Below are 27,085 nucleotides of genomic sequence, written 5' to 3'. Positions count from 1 at the left end.
CGTGGGATGTTTGAAGGTGCAGGAATTCGACAGAACATTAGGGAATTGGAAGGTAATATTTATTTAGAAAGAAACAACTTATTTTGGTCCCACATAATAATTTTCTCATATGCTTCACTCACATTTTCTCACATTTGCATACTTGCAGGTTCCAAGAGGTGTGTATCCAAGTTGGGTAGCCGGCATGGCTTGTGTGCAGGAGTATGCTGCCTGTCCAGTCCTTATGGTCTCTGTTGAGCCCTTACTGTCTCCTGGCATCCTCTGGATTGGTGATGACAGACGACTTTCTGGGCAGGTCTTTTATGATCAGGAGTTAGAATAATGTAATCTGTTGCTTCCCTCCAATTCTTGACTGCTTCAGCCTCTATTAATCTTGGGCAGGGTTGCTCCCTGTTTGCTTTGTTTCCCTGTTTTGGTTATCTCCATGCTATGTTCTGCCCTCTTGTTGTGACAGCAGGGACAGGGATGGTGTTTACAGTATGCGCTGACCTCATTGCCATCCTCCTGTTCCCAGAGCACAGGCCTTCTGACAAATCATCTGTGAGAGCGCCTTATCACCTTATCAGAGCGCAGGCCGTCTGCTCTGAGTTTACACAGCCCATCCTCAGTGTTTACCAGCTTTGCTGCTCTCAGTTGTGCGCTTGGTCATTCTTTTAACCCTTGCCTTGCTGCTTTTCTGTTGCTTTCACATATACTCTGCTGTTCAGAATTCACCCCAGTCTTAGTTGTTCTGTTGCAGTCTCTACATCCGTGGAGCTAGCTCTACAGAGGTCAGTCTCATCAGGCCCTTATTTTGCTTTAAGATATATCACTTATAATCTGATGGCGCACAGGGAGGCCTTGCTTGTGCTTGTGAAGGAGTGCTGCTATCTCACAGAGGTCAGCAGTAGATGCAACTTACTGAGAAAATGTAGAAAACATGTTTTAAATTAGCTTTTTACAATGGCATTAAATACAATTTATAATTGATCGTATTTGTCATTTAGCTCTGCAGCATTAGTTTAGCTGTGTCTGGTTTGCAGCAATTTCAGCAGAGAAGCCCAGCTGAGCGGGAGGGATTGCTCCTTTTGGTGGCATCACATGCCTACATCAGGTTATGCCAGCTGTGAAACTCTGCCATCAGCCAGCGTGTGTTCCACCTCAGCCTGAGCTCGTAGAGCGAGGCTACACATTCTCTCCCTTTCCTCGAGGAAGCACATGCCATCACACAGGTGCGTGGAAAACTGCTTGGTGGGGTGGGTCCAGCTAAATGTTCAGGGGGTTTTGTTGATGTTTCTGCCAAATCGGCTAGTTAAGCCACATGGTTGTGATCACAGGAGCGCTAGTGGAAAACAGAACACGTACATGAGGGCAGGGGGATGCAGCACCATGGGGCTGACCACATCAGTGTAAGTTGGTGTGGGATGGTGCTTCCAGGGAGGAAAGCAGGAACAGTGAAGAAAGGAGAAACAGCAAAGAACAGTGGTTGGGTGAAAGAAAGAAACGCTAATAAAACCCCCAAATCATTGGAAAGCACATGGAAAAAATATTGCAAGGCATAGAAAAAGAATGACCAAATTCTGCTATATGGGGATACAAGTGCCTGTAATGTCTTCATTTAGATTACGTCATAACTGAATGTGAGTAACAGTATTTAGGTTATTGATACATATTGAAATTTTTAAGTTTCTTTCCACAGGCGGTATATTCCAACTCCCTGCAAAATATTTTCGGTTCTTCAGGAGGCACCTCGCGCAGTGGTCGCAAGGGATGCGACCTCAACGACAGAGTCCTGCACGTTCGTTCCGTGCACGGTGGCTACGCTGGCAGGGACCCTCCCGCCCGGCCTGGGCACAGCGCGACCGCCCCGTTCCCGGCCCACGCACGCCCCCACGCCGGAACCCCTCGCCTCAGCCCACCCCCGCGCCTGGGGGCTGAGGGAGCCCCGGGCGGCTCCCAGCGCTCTCCTCTCCTGCAGAGGTGCCAAAGCGGAGGTGCGGCCACAGCACGCCCTCGGGCAGCCCTGCAGGGCCCTCCCGGTTCCTCGCCGCGGGCACCCCTCCTCTCTCCTCCCTCCTCCCTTCAGCCTCGCTGGGGCAGGTGACCCGGAAACTCTACCATCTCCGGCCGCTTCCGGGACGGCGTCGGGCCTGGTGGCTGCCGGCCGTGGGGGGCGGCCATTTTCCCGAGGAGCGGAGCTGTGGGGCCCTCCTGCCGGCGGCGGCGGCTGTCACAGCGGCTGAGCGGCGGAGGAGGAGGCGGAGGCGGCGGCGGCCGACGGGCGGGCACGGCTTCTGCCTCTGGGTTGGGAAGCAGAAGAGGTGCCCGTGCTCGCCGCCGCCCCCACCACCGCCGGGAGAATGTTTTCCTTCTCAACCGTGCAGCCGCAGGTGAGGGGGTGCCGGAGCCCAGGTCCCGGCCGCCGCGGTGTTGGGGGCTTTGGAGCGAAGGGGGGTCGGGGGGCAGCCGTTGCGGCGGCAGCGGGGAGAGGAGCGGGGCGGGGCGGCCTGGGTTCTTATCCGGGAAAAAGTGCGTCAGTGGAGGGGAAAGGAGGGTATGGTAAAAGCTTGTAAGATCTGAAACGAAGACGTAACCCGGAGATGCTGCTTTTTAGTGTGTGTTTTTATAGCAGAGGCAAGGGGTGTGTGTGTGTTATTACAGCTGAAATTAAACGGTGCTGTCAGCTGTCACGGGTTGTTGTGGAAACCAACAAGAAACGATTTAGAAATTAGAAGAGTTAGTGGAGGAAAAGTCTCTCAGCTTTTTGTTACATAGAGCAGTCTGGATGCAATCTTTTATTAGGTAGTGAGTCGGCTGGGGCTAGTGGGCTTTGCGGACTTTGATCTGAACCAGTGGTTTTATTTTTATGTTTTGTGTTAGGGGGATTAGTACGTGATAGTCTTATTCCACAGTGGGATCTGATTGTTCTTTCTAGTTGTAAACAAAGTGTTAACTGCTTTTGTTTATGTAGTGAAAGAACAGAACTGGTAATGATATTTTTAGGAATGTGTCACTCCAGCTTTTCACAGTGGGAGACACAGGAGGAAAGCTCGGTTAACGGTTGGGATGCTGGCTTTGACCTCTGAAGGCTTTATGGTCTTACCACAAACTCCCAGAGTTTAATTATAACTTTGGACAGTTAACTCTGAGGCAGTGTTCATGTCTCACAGCGTTGTGTTTCTTCGTTTTCTGTCTAGTCAACACAAGAGGTGAAAGTTGTTGCGGAAGGATATTCTTAGGCAGAGGCTTAATCAGGTCTTGCAGTCAGGTATTGGTCCAACAGCCAGAGTTGCACCCCAACTCTCTTGCCTAGTGATGTGTAATGAGACTGAGGTGTTTTGGAAGTGTTGGAATTATTTGTACCATATTTTCACGATAGACATAGTCACGTACTAGAGGAGGAGCCCTGATACGTGGTGCACCAGGGCTTCTGTACTGATTCATGAGGTGGTGTCACTGAGTTGACTGAGTGCTGCTGAACTGCAGATTTGACTGTGGTATGTGTATATGCTTTGTACAGGTTAGTTTCATACTTAGGTATGTTGCTAAAGTGGGATCCCAAGGAAGAAAACGTAAAGGAAACTTCCAGGAATAACTTGTATAATGCAGGAAAAAAATATAGGTATTTCAAGTTACAAAAGTATTACTTTATAGATGAAAATAGATGATGCTTGGAAAATAATACAGGAGTCAGTAGTACTTAAGAATGATGATCTCTGAATTAGTAAGATGTTGATAAACCTTCACAACTCAGTGCTATTCAAAAGCAGCCACTGAGTTTTTTGTTCAAGTTGGTTCAAGGGGAGCCAGCTTGATGAGATCTGTTGCTTGGATATCTGTCCAGGGACAATCTAGAATTCACTATAATATTTCATATTAAAGTCTGAAATTAAGGCATACCACTAAATAGGTGGAGTATGTAATTTACCATTCTTTTTCTGTTCATGTTGTTTAAAGAGCATTACTCCTCTTCTGTGGCTGTGCTGTGAAGTTTTATCAGAGTGGTGATCTTAGTTGTGTCTTGGCAGATGCCAAGACAGGCTCAGGATTATTTTCAGTGATACTTTCTTCCAAAGAAAAGGAAGTTCCTGAATGACAGTAACTATAATCTGGTTTTAAACATTTCAACAAGTGGTATCTACTTGCAGACTTGTCAGTGTAGAAGTAATTTGCTATTGTTTTTCCTCTCTTTTTCTCCCCATACTGATTGTGTTTTCTTTTTTGCGTCTTTTCTTGCTATGTGGGGAAAAAACACCTATTTGGAATATAAGTTAGTTGTGATGGGGGTGTGTTGGCTGCAAGGAAAAAACATTGTTTCACAAAGTTTTGTATTTTATTTGCATTAAATGATTGTTAAGTTTGTAATATTGGTCAGAATACAGGAACAATCTTTATTTTTTTGTCATCTGTTTGCAACAGCACATATCTAAGAGAGCCAGCAAGTGATACTTTAAAACAACAACAAAAAATTTTGAAAAAATATTCTGAAGGAAGTATTAAGTGTAGTAGCAATTTTGTGTCCCTGCTGTTTCAGCTGAGAACGATCCGTAAGAAATTGACTATATTTTTTTTATAACTAAACATTGTCTTAAGTGCAAATTGAGAGCAGTCTTTGCATCTTCTAAGTGTTGATGATCTCCACCTACTTCTGTTTTTGAAAATGTAGTGATTATTTTCTTTAAACCATGCTTATGTTTGAAAACCAGGAAATGTAGCCTCTTTTTTTCTTTCCCCTCTTCCAAGCTTTGTGAGCTTCTAATGTCATGTGTACTTAAACTTTCTTTTATCTTTAAGTAGAGGTATCAGCTAACACTATGGTGTTGAAGCTAAGTTCATGTGATTTATTATGAAGTCCTCAGTTAAAAGGTGGTGTACAAGATATGCAATTATAAGTCAGGGTTTGGAATAGAGATATGTTTAAATAATTGAAACAAGCTTAAATCGTTATCTAATTATTTTTCTCCACCATCTAGGCTACTGTTCCTCTGAGTCACCTTATAAATGCCTTTCATTCACCAAAAAGCTCCACTGCTGCTGCCAGCACTGCATCTGTACAGCCTGTCCAGCGGGATGCCTCCCCAGAGCATGATTCTCAGAAGAGTGAGGTACTAAAAACCTTTGGAAAAGGGGGAGTTTGATTTTAACTGAATTAAATCTGAATAATATCTGTTTAAGTGAATTTAAAATTTGACTCGTTTTATAAAATAATGTGACTAAACAAAACAATGTTAACACATAGACTGTAACTTCTTGACAGAACTTCAGTCAGCTGGTGCTTTGGCAGTAAGGATTCTATGAAAATACAGTATTTCATTAATAAGTTAAAAAGCTAGTACTTGTCTCAGTAGTAGTTTGCAAATGAGAAGGGGATTTTTTTTCACTTTCAACTTAATGTTTCTTGCTCTAAAGTAACAATAACTACTCTGTTAATAAACCCTGTATTGTCTTTTCACTCTTGTGAGTTCTTGCAAATTTTGTTTCGTTATTGTTTGTGAGAAAAGGAACTGTAACTAAAAATATGTTGAGGGGATTTGAGAGTTTAAATAGCATATTTGCATGTTTTCTTATTTTTCTACTAAAATACCTTTCATTATCTTTAGGTATCTTTTGTTCTTCTCACTGAAAATCAGAATAGAGAAGGTGCAAAGTAGTAGCAGATCTTGCCACTTTCAACTTGTTTCTTACAACAAGTTTTATAACTAAGAAAATATTTGGGAGGAAAAACATGGAGTCTTTTATAACTATGGAACTTTGGAAGGGAGCATGGATTGTACTAATCCTGCCTGTGTTGTGATTCTATTGTTGTTGGGTTTGGTTTTTTTTTTTTCCTGTGATTCTGGATTTGCTTCTGGTGATAAAAGTTGATTTCAGTGGGAGATCTGGATTACTGAAGGAAACTAAAAGTGTGTTTGTCATTATTTGAGAATGTGAAGCCTCTGTGCTGCGAAGTTAAATCTGTATTCAGAAGTAGTAGCCTCTTCTGAAGAGTTACAGCAATTGTTACTTTTTAAAAATTTTTTTTAACCCCCACTCCCCCCTGCCAGTGTTTCAGTAATTTTCCAAGCAATTACTAAGATGAAGTAGGAAGGCTTGATCTACTCCCTTAAACCATGTGTAAAAGACAAATTCTGTTTAAAACTGTATTTGTACTTATTTTGAGTATGAGTGGACCAGAAGCAATCTACCCTAGCCTTTAAAACAGAATACTTTTGTTTACTTGAGAAATCCATTTTAAACTATAAACTTTGAATATGGTTATGTTCTGGATGCATCTAGGAATCTGTTCTAGAAATGCTTCTTCTGACATTTTATTCAGGTGCGCCTTTTTATTAGAAATTTAGTTTCAACTTGAAAGTGGATCAACATGAAGCTTACATAAAAACAATTTAGGAAAAACAAAAATACAATCCATAATGTTCTAGCAATCAAAAAATAAATATCTGTGCAAATACATTTAGAATAGAATATTTACTTCTCAGTTAAGAAAATGTTACTGCAGAAGGAATATTGAGAGACTAATAGATATTTAAAGGGTCCAAACCAATACATACTTTTAAATATATACTCTCCTGTAAAAATATTCCTTCCTATCTGTAAAATACATGATTAAAATTACTTTCATTGAGGTTACTTCTTTAGTAACTCAAGTGTTTGTGCCTTACCTCCTTGCTTTTTTCATGGTTTCTTTGCTTTGTAGGAAATCCCAGATCCTAGTACTTACCCTTTTCCCCATAGAAACTTTTGCCTTTCATTGTGTGTCTGCAGAGCTCATGGCTTTTTAAGATTTTAACTCTGGGTATAGTTCCTAAATATGCAGTCTTCGTGCTTCCGCTAAATCTGCGCTATCTGAAAAAAGGTTAGCAACAAAAAAAAAAGTTGGGATTTTGCTGTTCGCTCACTTGGATGAAGTATAATGGGTGGCTGTTGCTCTACATCTTCCCCTCCTTGCACTCTCCATTTGCTCTGTCATAAAGAGTAGAAAGAGTTGGAAAACTGCATTTTTTTCTGTGTCTGGTTCAATCAGGGAGTAGGAGGGTGTTAAAAAGACTGAACTGGGAAGAAAATATACTTGTCATAAATGTATGGTGACAATGAAAATATTAGTGTGTGCAAATGGAAAAGTTACTCTGCATTGACAGCAGCAAATATTCTTTATTTAATCATGTCCTTTCGTGTATCTTTATTTAGAAATTTTTTATTTCAGTCTGAACTGTGAAATACAGACGCTGCATTGAGCCAGAATGTTAACTCAGTTATTCTTAATATTTTCCCCTAAGGTAATCTAAAGTAAATTTTGAACATTTATTTCTATTTTGCAGTCTGTACTTAATTTAAGAGATCTGGGATTGTCCGATTTGAAACCTAACCAGTTCAAAGAATTGGTGAACAGGTTGCTTCCTGGCTACAGTGCAGACAATAGAGCCTCTTCGCAGTGGCATACATCTTACATCTCTGCCGAGTCCTTCTTTGAAAATAAGCATGGTATGTTTCAGAGTAAAGTGTTTGAGAATTGATGAAAGTTAGATTATAAAGGTGCACACAGTTATTCTTTAGTTTAATCTCTTGTGCTGTAGATAACTCAGTTTAAAAAACCTTTAATAAAAAGAGTATTAATGTAATTTTTATTGTATACAGGTAGTCTCTGGAGAGGTGCTTTTGAGTCTTGGGAATTTTAGAAAATTTGGAATTGTCTCTTTATATTCAGATTTGAAATTGGCTGCTATTAAACTTGTCTGAACTCAGCTGTAGCACAAGTGCATTGCTTCTTAATGATGAACCTGAGCTATTAATTTTTTTCACATTTGTTCCACCAAATAGGAGTTAGGTTTTGCTAATCTACTAATGTAACAGTCCTGATCATCTCCAGTATACATTAAGTTATTCCTTTTTTGCTTGAAGCAACGTTACATGAGGATGTTAATTGGAACAGAATTCAGGGTGGCAAACAGTTAGCAGTCCATGTAGAGTATTTCATTGCTGAAATAAACCAAGAGTGATTCCTTACAGTTAAAGATGTTTTGTTGGGATTACTCTAAAATACAGGAAGCCAGGTCGTTGTAGATGCTCAAAAACCTGTTAGAAAAGTAAGCATATACCTGACATTTGAGATACTGCCTATGTAGTATTGCAGTTGGGAGAAAGAGCTTAAGAATAATATCTTAAGGCTACTCTTAGAGAAGTAGTATTAAATTGCATTGTGATGAGAGATACAAAAAAAAAAAAAAATAGCCCAGAAGCAGTTTCCTGAAGGTGAAGAAAAAGGTTGCAAATGCTTCAAAGCTTTGATAGATTAACATGGAAGCTCACTAGACTGGTGGTTTCATTCACAGTTGAAAAGGCAAGTTTATAGGTGAAAAACTGCTCAAGGCAAGGGTTGCTAAATCTTTCAGAACCTACTCTTGGTGTAGGTGACATCACATGCTATGGATGACTGTTACTATTGATATGTGTGTGCGGTGTCTATTGCGCATAAAGCGAGGAGGGTATTTGTATTTTTTAAACTGTGTTCATAATTGTATTAGATTAGCTAATATGCAGTATTGTGAAAGACTGTGGAATATAGAGTGTGATAGAATTAATAGCTGATCTTTTTTCTCCTTCCCATAGTTCCTCAGTATTTCAGTTGTCAGCTTGTAAGCTGTTACTACAATCGTATAACTTAAAAAAATTTAGTAGGAACTTCCAGGGTTCTTTTTTTGCTGTCCTAGATGTATCTAACTGATGTAATAACTTTCTCAGAATGTGTAAAATAAACAAAAAACCCCACCCTTTTTGTGATTACATTAGCTTCTGAATTACTGTGGAAGAGAGCATATGTAGGCTTGGCTGCAGGTTTTTTCCCCTCCTCCCCCAGGTCTCTGATGTTTCTTAAATAATTCTTACCTGCTAAACGGGGATGAATTCTTTGAGCTTTTGGTAACTGAACAACAGATAAATGACAGTTCTCTTGTCTGGCAGTCTGTAGTGTGCTTCAAATAGTGAAAAAGTTATTAGCAGATACTGTGATGCTCTTTTATTTCTTCTTGTTTCTGTATTGCATGAGGACTGTACAATTAGACTTAGTATAGTTTAAAATGCTGTCACGTGTTATACGTAGTCTGTATTAAAATGCCTATGAGCAATCTGTTCTTTAAAGCCTTTGAAGCTGAATCATTGGTTGAATGCTAGTCCTTTAGCTTCATGAAAGTCTTCAGATTCCTCTCCAGCCTAGATAACTTTATTCATCTCTGTACAGATATGCAGAGTCTTTCCTCCCAGATACAGCTTCAAATTCAAGATTCTGGGTACCAATATTTTTTGGAAATTCTCATTAGAAAAAGTTCTGGTATGCTGCAAAGCGCCTGACATAGGTTGCTGCAAATAAGTTAACTATCTATGTACTGGTAATGGTTAATTTGTTTAACTACAGACGCCTGAAGGACCATAGTAAAATAGAATTAATATTTAAGAAAGGAAAAACAACTTATGTGAGAAGTAATGTTTAGCTGCCATTTAATATAGGGTGTATTTACACTTTGCTGTATCTCCTTACAGGTTTCGTGGATGTTTTTGGTGCTTTACGCTCATCTTGTTTGTACAGACAGCATCCTAATCCCCTCCAAAACTTCTGTTCAGATGTTCGGGGTTGGCCAGGTATAACACAATAAACTACACTGATTTTCATGTATGTCTACGGTATCTTTTTAGGGAAGGTATTTTTATTTTTGTCCTGGATATGTGACTCAGGAAATACTGGTAAAATTTCATGAGGAACTTTACATTGATATTAATACTGTAAATTCATGAACTTATTTTTGCAGTTGAGTAGTGTGTTTCCAGTATTAAGTTAGTAAACATGGTATAACTATAGATTCTTGTTCAAAGTTGCAGTATTTTTGGATCATGTTCTTAAAAGATGATAGATGAGCTGACTACTTTTGAATCAATAAATACATTGAATCTGATATTCATCCAGAGGAACTTTCTGAGGTGCTTGGTGGGTGGTTTAAACCACTCCTAGATGTCTGACGGGTAATAACAGGGCTGCATGAGCAAGAACATAACTGGGAGCTGAGGGAGTTCAGGTATTACCCTCTATTCAGTTCTTCTGATGCTGCATCTGGATATTGTGTCTGGTTTTATGTCCCGTGGTTGAGAGAGAGATGCTGACAAAAGGGAGATACCCCAGTGATGAGCCACAAGGAAGGGTGCAAATTTTTGAGCATTTAACATATGGGGGAAGCTGAAGGATCTGAGGTTTTAAAGTTAGCAGAGGAGATGGCAAGGAGTGATCTAATTGCTATTGGAGCATATTAGTTACCTTTCTCTTGTACACCTCAAAGAAGAAGCAACAATTGCAAGTAAAATCAAAGGAGATTCCTGTTGGAAAATTTTCACAATGAAAAAGGCTAAGTTCTGGAACAGATTGTCTGGAGAGGTTGTGTTATCTTAATCCTTGGAGATTTTCAAAACTGAGCTGGATGAGGTCCAGAGCTACCTGATCTGATGTTGAAGTTGGACCTTTTTTGAGCAGGGGTTTGACTAGATCACCTCCAGAATATCTGGTGCTATTCTATGATAACAGCAGGCTTAGTTAAAACTATTTAATTGACTGGTGTTAATTATTATTTAAAACTTAGTAGTGAAAGAAGATAAATATTCTTGGCTTTTGTGATTTATGTGATAAAATCTCCATCTCAAGGTTCCTGATGTGATAGAAGATGACGTAGTGCTACAAGCTCACTGTGTTCGAATGGTCTCATTTCTTTTGTGAGTTTCTAAGTTAACAGCACACCTAAGCCATTCCAGATCTCTTCAGGGCATCTTATCGGCTGAGTTTTTAGACAAAGCTTATCGTAGAGCTGGAACCTTCATTCCCATCCTTCGGATTAGCTTCCAATGTTTCATGTTTGTCAGCCTGCCTGGGTTATTTTGGCTACATGGTCTCTTCTGTTCCCTGAGATGGTCAGGCATCTTAAACAGATTGCTATTTGCAATTCTCTTCACTTTCTACTGTGGATATTTTGGGAAGTTTTTTTTTCAGTTCATTCATGGTAGTCTTTTTCATATAATAGTTTCTGAAATCTCATAGGCTTTTTTTTTTTTTGTAGTGGTAGTAATGGATATCTTTTAACTTTTTATTTATTATTACTATTTTAAGTTTACATACAATCACGGACCTTTAAGACTTTGAGATCGAGAGCAAGGCGTCTGCAGTCAACATCTGAACAATTCACAGAAACAAAAACTTCACTTTCTTCACTTTTGAAGGTAAATATGTGTGGCATTATGAAGTTCTTTTGGGCCTATTCAGACAATCTCTTTGTCTTGAATGAACCTTCACAATTTACCAAGGGTGTTTTGCTTCCCTAGTGTGAAAAAACTTTCTTAATTCTAAAACTTGAGCTAATGACAACATACAGTTTTCCTTACTAATACACAGATTTGCTTCATATATCATCAATATAAAGATCATATGAATTTTTTTAGGATAGTAGTTTGAGTTTTAAACTGTAGAAATAAAGTTCTTTGTATTCTGTTTGTGTGGCTTTGTTAAAAATAGCTTGGAGTCAAATGAAGTATTTGTTTAAAGAGAACTAGAGCTAGTTTAACATACAAGAATGTGTATTTTTTATAAGCACTTCATTGTATGGTTGATGCTTTAAGAATAGAATTAACTGTGGCTAGTATATTTTTAAGATACAAAAAATTTAACTTGGTTTTTTATGGGTTCAAATTCACTTATGTACTTTTAATTCAGCAGATAACTATTCAGGCTTGCGGTAGCCAAGCACTTAACAAAACCAAGTTGACCTAGGTACTCTTTGCTTCCAATTGGTTGTACAGAAGTCAGGCTAATTAAAGCATTTGATCTTATTGTGTGCATAAATTAGCTTTGAACTCTCTCCTCCTTCTAGGCATATGTGGTTTATTTCATCTGTGGACAAGGTATACCACAGATGAAGACAAACCAGAGCTAGCTCTATGCAGTGCTGCTCTTAGATTTCATATGCCCTACCAAATTTATTTGATCAAGCTCTATCAAAGCTATACTTATGAAGCTATTTCACATCTGGAGGTAATTTAAGTTGATTTCACAAAGCTTAAGCTAATAACTCCCACTGGATCCAGTGTACGAAGCTAGCTGTGTACAAATCTGCTTTAGACTGCATTTCATATTTGGAACTGGGGTCCAGGAGATCTCTGAACCTCACCTCTTCAGCAAAAATTGGGGTGCTCTTGCTTGGAGCCATTGTGATTCCACACTCAAGCTACTGTCCTGTGTCGTCTAACTAACCCCATAACACCTGCTTTTTTTATTCCTCCCGACCCCCTATACTAGCCAGGTAGTAAGTTAGTGTATACTAATGCTGCTGTGGAAAATATTTTAGGGCTTTATCCTGAGGAAGCGAAGAATTGATGTTGAAAACTTAGATACACTAATGAAAACAAAAAACATCCCAGAGGCACACCAGGATGCTTTCAAAACTGGTTTTGCAGAAGGCTTTTTGAAAGCACAGGTATTTCTGCAAAAAACACTTGGTAAGTTGTTTCAGTTCATGTATCTTGTCTTTGCACTTGAAGTACTTTATTTCAGCCCATTTTAAAACTTTTTTTGTTTTGTTTTACAGATTCCTTAAGAAGATCACGTTTGCTTTCTTTCTTTCTCTTTGTTCTTTGTTTTTATCTTGCTATATATTCATCATTTTTACCTGGGAAAGGCTCCTTTTCTGATGCTGGTTAGTTAACTTTTTTCCCCCGCTGTTTCACTTGCATTGTTTCTTTGAGCAAGTTTAGCACAAACTAAATGTGTTTTGACATTATGATTTTTTTAGGATAACATTTCAATGTACTCATGAAAGTAGAAGAGTTACTGCTTTTGGCTACAGCCTTTGAGAAAATAGTGTGACTAAATGTTTATGGAGGCAAAGTTGTCTGTTTCGTTTGGTGAAACAATTACATGGAACCAAGCAGAGAAGTCAGACTGTTCACCAATTATGCATATGTCTTTGAACTTAGATGATGTGTTATCTAGGTCAGCAGTAGGCAAAATGTTTTGATTTTTATTTGTAATCACAGTCTAGTTTATAGCAACTAGGTACTTGCATAGTCAAATTATTATCCTGAGAAATCTGTTGGAAATTGTGGAACAATCAAAGGCTGAGCTAATACACATGGAGAATTTCAGCTTCATGCTAAGTTGTTGCCTGGGGCTCAAGAAAGTTAGCATATGTGCAGAAATACTGAGGAAGAACTTCTAGCTTAGTGTACCTGCTTTTGGATGCTGGGCTTCCTGTACTACAAATGACTGAAAAGCACTTAAATCACTTAATTAACTGCAAATATTTTAAAGATTTTATTTTTTATTGTAATAAATCTTATCCTTGCTGGACACTTGTAAATGGAAACATGCCCTTTTAAAAGGGCAGGTGTAAAGTAAGTGGCTTAATGGTATGCATTCAAGTGCAGAGTTCAGTCTTGGAATGAAATTACTTCATGTGTAAATTTGTTGTTCATCATCTGCTGTTTGCTATTAGTACGCTTTCGAACATCGAGTATCTTTGATGCAGCAGTTGATCCAATCCAGTTGAAAAACGTCACTTTCGAACATGTAAAAGGGGTAAGTTCAAAAGTAAAGAGTGTGTGAGTTCTTGCTTAACTAATCATTGTGAGCCTGAAGAATGTCTTACTCTGTTCGAGGAACTTCTTTGTATAAATTGAAGCCTGATATATATTGATCACTCCAAGATTGAGGAGGGTTTTAACCACTCTTGTTCTATTTTATATATTTGTGGCATTTAATACCTTATATAAGGTACACTCTCGACTTGTTGAATCACATTTTTAAAGGCTAGAATAGGAAAAGGCAGGCTATAAGTATCCATGTTAATCTGTTTTTTGCAGAAGTTGACCAAGAGAAGATGGTAATGCCATTTGAATGTTTTGCTCTTAGTACTGTATCTTTCAGAAACCTGATATTAGGACAGGAGATCTGGAGATTCCCAGAAAAAAGCAGGCATGTCACTGCTGATGGGATAGCTTTATTTTTTCTATTCAACTGTTCTTTGGCTCTCAGTGGCAAAATGTGGACCTCCCCCCTTGGACAAATAGATAGAGTTAACCTCTTTTTAACTCATTAGACCAATATCTTGATGTAGAATTTTTGATTCTGTATTTATCTTGTTGGTCAGATCTGGTCTTGAACTGTTTGGTTATTCCTTCAGTATTATTAACTTTTAGTGTTTACTGATTATTCCTATGAACAGTTGTGGGAAGTAGGTTGAATTAAACTCATGGACACTTGGTATCCACACAAACTGTGTAGTACACTTCTACATCTTCTTTCTGTTGTGTCTTTGATCAATACACGATTAGACACATAGACAAGTCTAAATGTCTAATACAAAACTCAAAAAAAATGCGGTATTTTATAAATGCTTAGTTATATTTTGTGACGTGTTTTTAATGTATAGGTTGAAGAAGCTAAGCAGGAATTGCAAGAAGTTGTGGAATTCCTGAAAAACCCACACAAATTCACTGTACTAGGAGGTAAACTTCCAAAAGGTAAGTCATTGCTCAGCAGAAGTGAAAATGATATGTAGCGGTGGCTACCTTTGTAGCTTTTTTCTGTACTGAATGACTGACTGACAGCCTAGCTTCTGAATATTTTTCCCTTTAGTTAGGGAATAAAAAATATAACTAAAATGGGCCTAAATACTACTGTTGTATTTAGATTGTATCTGGGAAAAATAATGAAATAATGTTAGATGTAGGTGGTGGATTTTCTTGTTTGTTTAAAATATTTGAGGACCAAATGAATCTTCAAAGAGAGTTGCAAAGCTGCTTTATTAAAGAATACCCTTAAATGAGGTTCTTGGAGGTGGGGGAGTGGACGTTAAGGTAGTTATGTTGCATGCTTCCTGTCTTCAGTTCCATGCTTTAGTTCAGAGTATGTAAAAAGTGGTCATTACTGCCTTCCCCCCCAGAGAATTTGAGGTATCTGAGATATTTGGGTAGAAGAAGCAAAGGTGCCTCAATATGTCTTACATTTGGTAGAAATTCAATAATAACATTAGGGGTAATAAGCTATGACAGTGCAAAGCAGTGGACTGTAGATTCAAGGCAAAACCTTTTCTAAAGTCAAACCTGTGTTTATCATTGTTAGTGGCCTTCTTTACAGGGCTAGTAATCGATATTTCTTTGAAGTCCCAAGTAAACCTTTTAGAGATGATGTACTGAACTATAAAAATTCTTCTACTTTGTCACTGAGTGTAACATAGTACTAAAAATATTTACTGATAAAGTTATGCATAATTGGTGTTAATACCTTTCTGAGCAGAACTTTATGTAGCCCAGAGATTCTTAGATCTGTATTTTTCCCCTCCTTTAACTGTCTCTGTAAGGATATCTTTTTTAAAAAGTTAATAGCTTCCTGTCACCAATGTTTTTAATTCTGTTGGACCTTTTCTCATCTGAGAAAGATAAGTAACATAAGTTAGTTTAGTCTTAAACTTACCCAAGATAATGCAAAAATGTCCCCAAAAGAACCTATATTATGCAAATGAATATGTTGGGGTTAGACAAAACTTACTGTGCCTTCTTTAGTTATTAAACTAATATACAGCAGTCCTTTATCTTGAAAGGCAGGTTTTTTATGTAACTGAACTCTTGAAAGGCCTTTATTTCTTTATGGCTTTCAGCACCTTTAGTGCTTGCTAACTGCTTTAGACAGTTCAGAAACTACTGTTTTCATTTAAAAGAATGATTAAGATTGATCATAGTAGAAGGTCAAATGAATCCGAAATATGGAAACCTGATATGTCTGTTTCCTGTTAGTGCTCTACACTGTTTAAAGTCAATTATTTGGTATTATTTAAATAAAAAAAATCGACTTTCAGAACATGCTAGGAAAATGTGAGTTTGAAGAAGACACTGTTAGGGATTTGACTTTTAAACTCCAGCAGTAACTTTGTAGAATACTTCAGGCTTCTGTTTTTCCTTTTATAGTCTTACAAGTCTTTGTTTCAGTGTGGATCAGTGTGTATCTAGATCTGTTGTAGGAAGCTTCTTCAGACTGCAAGTAATGAGCAGTATCTGAGAAGGGGATATTTTGAAGCCAAGTGTAAATTATTTCTTGTAATGCATGGAAGAAACAGTACCTGTATAAGAAGACTGTGTGGGTTTGGTGTTTTTGTTTAGTTTTTGTGTGTCTTTTTAGGTATTCTGTTAGTTGGACCACCTGGTACTGGTAAAACTCTTCTTGCACGGGCTGTAGCTGGTGAAGCTGATGTTCCATTTTATTATGCATCTGGATCTGAATTTGATGAGATGTTTGTTGGTGTAGGAGCTAGTCGCATCCGAAGCCTATTCAGTAAGTTAAATATTTGTGTTTTTGAAAACTTTTAACACGTGAGATTAAGTATTCAGAGTTGTTTACAAGGTTTGATTAGGTAAAGTTATGGTTACTGGAAAGTAGTAGTGTATGAGGCTAATAAATGAAGCTTTAATTGTGTAGGTAAATCTCAGAATTCTGTGAGTATCAGTTAACTGTAGAATCTTGGTAGTTGTCAGACAAAATTGTAGCAAAAATTATAGCTGATGTTACAACACTCCCAGAGAGAACAGAATTTAATTAGAAATGTAATGTCCTGTACACTCGAGTATTTTAAATTTACTTACTGTAAATATAATTACTGTCATACATAAACTATTGTAAACTTGAATTAAAATGGACACTTCAGATAAAAAATAGTGTTAACCACCTCAGTTACTTCCCTCAAAATTTTATATTGTCTTTTTTCTTTCTCTGAATTAGAGCTTTACGGGATCACAGTGTAGCACTAAGCTGAGATTCCCTTTCTCATGCCCATCATCAGGCCCAGAATAGTTCATTTTGTAATGAAAGCTTTAAAATTAATGTGTGGATTTCACAGAAGAGGCTTTTTATTTTAAGTATGCAAATAAATATTATCAGGGGAAGGGGGAAACCAACTCCCTCTTAAATAGAAGACTGGTAGTGTCAGGCACATACAATGTAGAAAGTAGTTTGTATTTGTGAAAGAAATGTGACTTCCTTCACATGGAAGGGATGCAAAATGTAACAACATGGTACCTTAAAATATGCATTTCTTTCTGTTGACTACAGAAGTTTAGATGGCTGACTTGTACATTAATATTGATGTTGCAGGTATGTGTAGCTGGGTGAAATGAGTTGCACCCTGGAATGAATGTACCAGTCGATGGTCTTAAATTGCATTTTTATTTTGTGTTTTTAATACGTCTAAGCTTGAGGGTGAGGTCTTCACTGTTAAATAATAAACAGGTCCTATTAAAGTAAGTTAGTGTTTAGACCCATCGCATTTCATATTATTTTTATTTAATAGGTCAATGTTCTCTACGCAAGCCTATGAAATAAGCTGTGGTAGGGAGCTATTATGAAATACAATTAATTTCTTAATCTATTTCACTAGTAATTTCTCATAGCATGACAAGAATAAGCTGATACAGAGATGAAGAACCTTGCTTCTCTGCATCGCTTAATTTAAAAAAATATTTAATTTTTTTTTTTTAGTCTAGAATCAAGACAGTTCTGGTGATGTCTAATAGAATACTTTATAATCACTTTATACTTTATAATAATCTTTATAATCCAAGAATACTTTATAATACTTTATAATCCAAGAGTAATAGAAATAGTAGAATCCTAAATTACATGATACACTCTCTGTTCTTTTGTGTGGTTGAAGTGTCCTTCTGCTATTTTTCTTTTGTCAGGGGAAGCAAAAGCAAATGCACCATGCGTTATATTTATTGATGAGTTGGATTCTGTTGGTGGGAAGAGAATTGAATCTCCAATGCATCCCTATTCAAGACAGACCATTAATCAACTTCTTGCTGAAATGGATGGGTAAATATATGGATTCTGAGGGCACAGAAAGTGCTTGACTGACTGGTATTTTATTACTTGGGTGAATTTTTCTTCCTTGACAGCTGTGATGTTTTTTGTAATTTTTTTTGTAATGCTTTTAAGGATATAAATTTAAGATGCTCTTATGACCACTTTCTAGTACTATCAACAGTATCATTAATGGCCTTACTGTAAGGAATATAGAAGCTTCTAAGTTGTAGTAGCACAATAGCTACAATTTTTTAAAAATAATTTCTCAAATTTTTAGGCTGGCTATATATCTTAAGGAAGAAGTTCAACTCTGAGATCAGGGCACGTTTTTAACCAGTTGCTGGGTTAAATGTGGTCAGACTTAGATCACACGTTGTGGTTTGACAGCGCGTTTTTGACTTGCCAGTTGAGGTAATCCAAAATTCAAAATCCAAAAGAGAAGTAGTTATTGACAGAAAAGGTCTCAGGAAAAAACCCAACATTCTCACTCTTTTTTTCCATACAGGTTTAAACCTAATGAAGGTGTTGTTATTATTGGTGCAACAAACTTCCCTGAAGCGTTAGATAAGTGAGTACAATGTGTTGATTATTTCTACAGAGTGTGTTTTTAAAAAACAAACAAACAAAACCCCCTACAAAAACAACAACAAAGTTGCTTGTGATAATATTCAAGTATTACAGTGTTATAGCTGGGGCGTTTCCTTCTTAAAAAGGCTGTGTATTGACCAGTTTTTGGCATTTAAAAGTTCTTGAGTTAAATCTGTAGAAATAAGTAACATGCTTCTAAGCATCTAAAAATTCTGGAAGTTTTTCTGCTTAAATTGGTGGGCTGCATTCCTTGTTTACAATGCAAAATTTTCAAATGCAAAAAAAAACCTTAAAATGGGTTGGTAATAAACATCTTTCATCTGTCTTTTTACAGATCAAAAAAACATATTCTTTGCCTCTGTGCACCAGACATTGTCTATGTAGACATCTTTAGAAATATCGAAAGGATTTTTGTTCCTTTTGTACGTTAGTAACAGTTTACTGCGGCATTTTTAAGTCAATATATTAAATTGTCTTTTCCCTTAGTGCTTTAATACGTCCTGGTCGCTTTGATATGCAAGTTACTGTTCCCAAGCCTGATGTAAGAGGTCGTACAGAAATTCTGAAGTGGTACCTTAATAAAATAAAATATGATCCATGTAAGTAAATACTTCACTGTAATATCTCTTTATATAACAGTGTTTATACTGCATCAGCCCACTCATATATTAGTCCTTTATTCCGTCAGCAATTGTGGCTTTACCACGTGTCTCAGTAAAGAACACAAAAATTGCCTAGTACATAGTGTTATAACAGTTTGCTGAGGCAGTGTGTCTTTTTAGTCCCAACAGTTCATAATGTCTTAAAAATTAGGCTTTATTTCTTCTAAAGCTGAAAATGTTTTAATGCATTATTTTTAATAGAACTTGATTCTGGCTTGTAATTTGATAATTTCTTGATATTTCTTCATGATACAAGCTTTTTCAGAGAGATACGGACCCTAATGACGCGTTTGCTTATTTTTCCCCACAGCTGTTGATCCAGAAATAATTGCACGAGGCACGGTAGGATTTTCTGGAGCAGAGCTTGAGAATCTTGTAAATCAAGCTGCCTTAAAGGCAGCTGTTGATGGAAAAGATATGGTAACCATGAAAGAACTAGAATTCTCCAAGGACAAAATTCTAATGGGTAGGATTTTATACAAAAGACATACATATATGTTATAGTCCACAAGGATTTTCTTGTGTAATTAAGACTTTTACAGAGAAAGAGAAAAGTTTTTATGCTGTTTTTTGGTTTGGTGGGTTTTTTTGTTGTGTGCATTTTGGTTTTGTTTTTTGTTTTCTTCTTTTTTTAAACCAAATAAGTCCTCGGTTAGTTTATTCTGAATAGAATCTTTTGAGACCAGAAAGTAGTATGCAAAATCTAGTATGGAATACATTCTTTAAGACTTGATACTTTTTTTTTTTTAAATCAAAAAATGCCACATATTGTACTTGAGCCTAGAGGAAGGCACAGGCTTGATTTCTTACCCTTCCCCTACTTATTCCTAAAGGAAAGGAGAGAATAAATGACCAGAAACCTGGAACTTCTGTTTAACTAACTTGTCATGTGATAACACAAAACTTAAACATCTGAACATATACACTAAAAATCTGGTCTGTTCATACTTGAGAGAAGAAGTGGAATTTTCTCAGGTACTCAGACTGCCTTTTAAATCTATTCCTTTAAAAGCAGCTTGTCTGTAGAGTATATTGAAGTCCATTTTAGACATTAAAATCCTACTTGTAAACATCTTGCACTTAATTAGTGTTAGCTAATTTTGCTTGCATGCTGTTCCTTGGCTACTTTGTGCTCTGTTTGAGTATATGTAATGTGTGGATTCTGGTGGTCAGCTGTACAAAAAAGTTCATTTAATGTTCCTGTGTTTAAGGACCTGAACGTAGAAGTGTGGAAATTGATGAGAAAAACAAAACCATCACCGCTTACCATGAATCTGGACATGCTATAATTGCATATTATACTAAGGATGCAATGCCAATCAACAAGGCTACAATCATGACACGGGGAACAACGCTTGGACATGTGAGTATTTCTAGACTTTTGTGTTGGTTTAGTGGTGTTGAGGGATTTGCCAACAATGCTGTTTGTTGTAATTATGTATATTGAAATATGTTGAAATACTCAGTTATGGGTGATCTCTTGGAAAACTCACTGGTCATCTTTTCTGTGTGATAGAAAGCTTTCTTCCTTCCTTTGAAATAAAATAGCATATGCTAGTATAATAGTTCACATATACAAGGAAAAAGTATGTTTGAATCTGCTGCAGCTAAAACAGCACCCAACAGCAAAACTTGGAAGAATGTCTAAAAGACTGAAAAGTAGAAGCACTGCTCATGCTCACAAACATCCTTTATCAACTTGTTCTTTGTCCTATGTGACTTTTTCTAAACCCAATTGGTTACCTACCTTGTTTCGAGCTTAGATATCCCTAAGTTTTTACTATTCTGCCTTTAGCTGCCAAGCATTTGAATAAAAACATATTTGTCTGTTTCTGTTGATCTTTACCCAAGTTAATGTGTTCAGTTAAAGAAAATCATTGGCCTGCATCCTCCAGGCAAGTTGATTTATGCTCAGTACAAGTGTAGGGAATAAGGAGAAATTGATAGAATAGATTGTTCTGTTTCTTCTGGTAATAAGTTTAAGTTGCTTAATTTTATGTGGAGCTCATGGCGTGTAGAAGGCTGTTTCAGCTGGTAGACTAAGGACCTCCAAGCAAACCTCATGAGTGCATAGACTAGTTGGAGGCCCAGAGCATTCAAATTGTTGCATTAAAGCCTTTATATATCTACTTCAGATACAAACAAAAATATTTTTCAGATTATTTCAGTATTTCTTCTGTTTACTGTTACCTGACCGCAGCTCTGTATCTTACAGGTATCTTTGCTCCCAGAAAATGACAGGTGGAGTGAAACTAGATCCCAGCTGCTTGCACAGATGGATGTGTGTATGGGAGGAAGAGTAGCAGAAGAGCTAATATTTGGAAGTGATCACATCACAACAGGTTAGCTGATTGGTAGTTAAAAGAATTTTTGATCAAAGCTTGTGGACTGGCACGTTAACTTGGTTTCAGTAACATTATTTACATCTGTTTGCTATCTAGGTGCTTCCAGTGATTTTGACAATGCTACTAAAATTGCAAAACTGATGGTGACTAGATTTGGAATGAGTGAGAAGGTAGTATTATCAATCCTTAAGTATTTATATGGCACAAAGAAATGTCTGTTCTGTAACTAAATGCCTGTTTGGTTGTCAATGATCACAGCGACTAAGTAGTTCTGGCAATAAAAGAAGAAAGCCTTTATGACTGGACCAAGTGTTAGTAGTCTGGGGATTTTGTTTTGATTTTTAAATAAGAAAATGCTTAATCATGATCTGTACTGTGACTTGTTGAAATAGAGCTCTGCTGTGACTACATAGTTGGTGAACAGGCTTCTTGTTTTGCTTCCCTTCCAAGCACTTCAGCAGGCATTTGATTAATGAGTTTGCATGTAGAAGCAATAGGTGATGAAGCTCTTAGTGTTTTATGTGTATTACTGCAACAGTGGCAAGATAAAGATTTTTTGTTGTTGTTTAGCTTGGTGTTATGACCTATACTGACACGGGGAAGGTTAGCCCTGAAACCCAGTCTGCAATTGAACAGGAAGTGAGAACACTTCTGCGGGTAAGATTCTCTCTCCCTCTGCTGTGATACATTTACTTTGAGATAAGTTGAGCATCAGCTTACTTGACTATTCAGTTTGGTAATGTATACTAGGGAAAACACACAGGTGGATGGAAGTATTTTGAGTATTTAATGTAGCTGCAACTTTTTGAATCTCTGCATAACGACACTTTTTAGTGACTGTAATGCACAGGTAGCGAGAAACAAGTTGGTGGTGTTAGGTTCTTTAATATACGTTTTCACACTTCCTCTTACATTTGGTCAGGATTTGTATTTTGCCTATTCATAGGAAAAAAAGTATGGCTACAAATAGTTTTAGAACAGATGTGCATGTTTTGTGTAACTCCCACGTTTCATAACTTGCAGCTAAGCCATTTTATATAGAATCACAGGAATGGCCATATTGCATCAGAGAGTTGCCTTTTCCAGTGTCCTGTTCCTCACAGTGATCAGTATCAGATGCTTAGGGACATTTGTAACATTCACTAACCATGGAACTTCCAGATCACTGTTCTTTGGTACAGGCAGGAGAACTATTTATGTCATAACACTTCAACGATTAACGCTTCTGCTGTAGCTGTTTCTGAACTGACCAGGTCATGTAAGGGCTATCTATGTAGAACTAAAAGTTGAAGCTGGTAATGCTGGCAGTGTGCTTCTACTTGCAGCAACTGGTAACTTGTTGGTAGCTTTCAGCTTTCTAAAAGTACATAATACTTGAAGTTTTATAAACTCTTAAAAACTCCAGTCTTTGAGCAACATTTCTTGAATGCTGTAGCACTGCTCATAATGTAAAGTCAAATATATTTAATGTAATTAGCAGCTTTTCAAATCTAGTATTTCCTAAGTCATATGTAAAAATACTGAAGTTTGTCTCAGGATGCAAAGGTGGCATAAAGTTTGGGGTGGTTTTTTTTTTTTATTCTGATTAATTATGCCAGCTAGATTTTAAATCTTCGTGAGACAGGAACTGTGCTATCTAAGAAATGTAAGGCACAACTTTAAATGTTTGTTTCAAGCTGTATTTACCCAGAAACAATTTTTAAAGTGGAATTTTGCTGCTGTTTTTGTTCTAAAGTCTTAAAATCTCCTTCCACCTTTTTTTAATACTAGGACTCATATGAGCGAGCAAAGAACATCCTGAAGACTCATGCAAAAGAGCACAAGAATTTAGCAGAAGCTTTATTGAAATACGAGACTCTGGATGCCAAAGAAATCCAAATTGTTCTAGAGGGAAAAAAACTAGAAGTAAGATGATAAATTCTGTGATACAGTAACTGATAATTTGAAGAATGTACATCTAGCAATGCAGTAGTCTTATGCAGCATAGCCTTTTTTTCCCTTCCTGATGTGTGTATGGCATTAGTGACACTTTAATATTATTCTGTCTCTTGTAAGCTTCTGTTACTCATCTATTTGTTGTGTCTCATCAGAATAAGACACACAAAATAAAGCAAGTTCCTCATCCTCTGCTCCCTTTACTCTTCCCACAAGAAGTTATTCAGATGGATAAATCTCAGGGTTGAATTCAGCGTTTTGGTTTAGTCAGATGTGTTGAAGCTGAGAAGACAAACATGCAGATAAACTGGTGTGTTTTGGCATAGCTTCCTGGGTCATGCTGCTACATGTGCGTTTGAAGTGATACCCCACGCTGTGTGCTATGGAATGTTTGATGGATAGCAACAGATTGATTTGTAAAGCAGTTGTATGTAGTTTAACTAATGCTCATACTCTGATCACTTTTGAAGAGGACTTCTTATTCAGAAATGTAACAAAACATCTCTAAGAACAAAGGGGCTACACAGTGCCTCTCTATTAAAGGGAGTTGTGGGAGCTCCATGTTAGACAAAAACATTAGTGATTGTGTTTTCAGTGCTCTTGGGGTTAAAATACACACATGTATGGCTGGGAGAGAAATTGTAATGCAAAAACAACAGGCTAAACATGTCTATGGCTCTATGGACCATGTTTTGGGCAGAACCGTGGCAGGGATAAGAGAAATACCTGTGACCTCTGATGTGCTGCTGACAAGATTCTTAGATATTTTTTACTATTATTATTACTACTGCAGTAGTGCTTTGATGACAGTGCTTCTACACTGCTGGAGATTGTGCAGAACTGGTTTCTAGTAATACTAGGTATGGGTGTTTGATAATCCAACAGATAATTTCTTTGAAGAGGACAATATTGCTCACTAAAGAGTAGTTCAGAAAATGTTTGAAGTGAGTGTTGTTTCAAATAACATTCCCAGTTCTGGTCTACAGTACAAGTAGGGAAATAAAACCTTTTCTTTCAACCCTTACAGAAACCTCTGGAAATTCTAAGCTAGTAGGAAAAAGTTTTGGAAAACAAAGGCAGTTTCCAGTCAAGTGGAAGTGATTGCTAGCAATTATATGCCAGTATTCTTCTGATCTCATGGAACTGGTTTTTAGGAATAACACATCTTGATCATAATCTTTCTGCACAATTAATTGTAGGCTTTTGGGACTATAAACTTCTGTTGCAGAGAGGGCCTTTATTAGCGTATTAATGTTGAAGGTTACTGCACTTGGACATTAAAGTAGTTGGGCTGGTGCCAATAAATGTGAATGGAAATTGGTAGCTAGACTTAAAACTAGAAGTAACATAGTATTTTAGAATTTTCTGAGTGTAATGCTTGATTATAACCTAGTTTTTTAGTAAGAGCACATGCATTTTTTTTTTTTTCCTTTCAAAACCAGGATAACTTTCTATTTGCCTATTTTTGTCAGCTTACTGTAGTGACATCCCAGTGCAGTGTGGGAGAACTTCCAAATGTTATAAAACAGTATACCAAATGTCTAGGCTGACTAGTTACAGTTGTACATGCATTTTAGAAATATGCAAACAGAAACAAAAATATACGGCATATTTGGCATCTTTTTTTGGAGTAATAAAGGTTAATTTTAATTATGCTTATGGTTTTCTTTTTATTCACTGTAAATTGTTATAAAATGTAATACCAAGTTCCCTCCTATGTAAATTGAGGTGTATAAAACATTAAACTTGTAAATAAATTTAATAATGATGGCAAAATTGCACTCTCTCTAATTAGGTTTCTAGGGAATGTTCTCCCTAGGAATTCAGACCTTTTTTCAATTGCTGCTTCAATAGTGGGACTTGGATGGGAGCTTCTCCAGCTAAATAATGTGAGTCTGCCTTTAGAAACAAAAGCAAAAAATTTTCACTTTTGAAGTCACTAAAATCCATACTGAATGGTCTGGTATGGGGGTAGGTCCTTGAGGTCTAACTTAATTTTTCTCATTCAAAAGCTTCTTGCTACATGCAAAGAAGTAGTGAGCAGTCTCAAAAACACAAAGAAGGGTGATATTTCATTGGGTCGTGAAAGAAGATCATCAGAGATTAGCCATCACGTGTAAAAGGTATCTGCTTTCTGGTTAACTTAACAACAGAAGTGTTATTGAAGAGTTTATTGCCATACCTATACAGTTGCGTACATGCAGTATCTGAGGGGTTTCAAAGAAAGAGCTGAAATTCCTCCTCACATAGTCATTAGACAGAGGTAGGAGACCACAAAGGCAAATTCCAAACATCAGTCAGATGGTGGGAATAACCTGAGTTCCCTTTAAGTACACAGCGTCATGTTGTTGAAGACAGGGCAGAGTTGGGTACTTTAATGGACTGTTTGTTTTTTAAATAGCCCTAAACTGGTCACAAGCATGGTGGCACATAAAATAAGAACTTCAAACTTGGGCATGATTCTGAATTTTCTGCATTCCCAGGGCTCAATTATGCCAGAATTCTGCCATCAAGCTTAATACAATGAAAATTCAAACTTCCAGTGAAAGTCGTGGCCTGTTCTTTCTGGCTGCTTCCTACTGTGTGATGACCTGAGTCAGCTGACATGTCACAACAGTTTTCTAAATCTCGATCCCTTAAACTGGCTGTGAAAATAGAGCAATCAAGCCATTGGTAGCTGTCTGCTCTCTTGATCTACTCGGAAACCTTTCCTAGAAGCAAGTAGAGCTATTTTTACTTCTAAAACATGGCTAAAGAACAGGGTGAGAGGTGCGAGTACTCACTTCAAGTAGGCTGCTCACTCTATTTCCCTCAGAAGGAGATTTCTCTTTTTTCCAAGAGCGTGACTCCTGTTCCTTCTGCCTAGTACTTATTAAGATGCTTTCCTCTGGTGTTGGCCAACATGAGTGCATCATCTGCTCCTTTGGCAGCTTCAGAATCTGTATCTGTATTCTGTATCTGGCAGATACAGAAATGTTTGTATCGTTTGCCATAAGAAAAGCAACAGCATGGACACTGAAATATTTAATGGGAGAAGTGAGGACTCTGGTGCATGGGGTTGGGGTTTTTTGGGTTTGTTTTATTTTTCTTAAACATAGCTTTGTGATTAGTGCCCTGCCCTGGAAATCTAATGCTGCTGGCGGTAGTACTGAGTCAGTGCTGTATCATGTGGGCTGCAGCAGCACTAGGTTGTGACTTCCACCTCCGGACTGCACTTCCGAGATTGATGCTAGTTTTCCATCTTTGACTACTATTTTGAGAACTGCTTCTCCTTTTGTGGGCAAAACTTGCTCTTCAGCTCTGGAGTTTTGCAAGACCTGTAATTTTTTAATAAACATTTGCCAGTTATTACAGAGCTACTTTCACAATAGAATATTCAGCTGCCCTTGTGATGTAACCAACACACCCAGATTTGGTTTGAGTATCTTTCCAGGTAGGAAGGTTCCATAGAAAAACTGGAATAGGAAGGAAACATAGCATTCCTTGGAGTTTGAAGGAACATTCAGGATACCTTTTGCAAAGAACTTCATACAAAAATTCTGAGGAGGCTGTAGGTAGAGGAGTGGGTGGTAGGGCGATTGGTGGTTTTATTTGTTTTGTTTTGATCTCCACAAAGCAAAATGCCTATTGCTCTAGGATGTAGGGATAAAAGTAGGTATGGAAAGACGCATCAGCTGAAGTGCACTTCTGTTTTTTGG

The 27,085-nt window shown here is 37.5% G+C and overlaps 1 protein-coding gene and 1 long non-coding RNA gene across 3 annotated transcripts; one reads left to right on the top strand and one right to left on the bottom strand.

The window, feature by feature from the left end:
* Positions 1-42: 42 nt before the first annotated feature.
* LOC142052458 (uncharacterized) lies at positions 43-2,236 on the bottom strand. 2 transcript variants are annotated; one of them, XR_012658850.1, is made up of 2 exons: positions 2,098-2,236; positions 43-1,321 (listed from the first exon to the last, which is right to left on the bottom strand). It is a non-coding gene; the product is annotated as an uncharacterized LOC142052458 (long non-coding RNA). The 2 variants fall into 2 exon arrangements; XR_012658849.1 differs by having other exon boundaries at positions 43-900; positions 2,098-2,231.
* Positions 2,236-25,042, top strand: YME1L1 (YME1 like 1 ATPase). The gene is made up of 19 exons (XM_075082587.1): positions 2,236-2,369; positions 4,953-5,084; positions 7,299-7,461; positions 9,514-9,612; positions 11,120-11,229; positions 12,351-12,501; positions 12,591-12,698; positions 13,497-13,579; positions 14,433-14,523; positions 16,178-16,330; positions 17,734-17,866; positions 18,363-18,425; positions 18,932-19,044; positions 19,418-19,573; positions 20,319-20,470; positions 21,323-21,449; positions 21,549-21,622; positions 22,023-22,109; positions 23,223-25,042. Exons 1-19 carry the CDS (start codon positions 2,340-2,342, stop codon positions 23,364-23,366), a joined length of 2,169 nt encoding a protein of 722 aa, XP_074938688.1. The 5' UTR covers positions 2,236-2,339; the 3' UTR covers positions 23,367-25,042.
* Positions 25,043-27,085: the final 2,043 nt, after the last annotated feature.

This window comes from Phalacrocorax aristotelis, chromosome 2 (assembly GCF_949628215.1).
Source record: "Phalacrocorax aristotelis chromosome 2, bGulAri2.1, whole genome shotgun sequence".
Classification (NCBI taxonomy): domain Eukaryota; kingdom Metazoa; phylum Chordata; class Aves; order Suliformes; family Phalacrocoracidae; genus Phalacrocorax; species Phalacrocorax aristotelis.
This window is presented reverse-complemented; position numbering and strand designations above follow the sequence as displayed.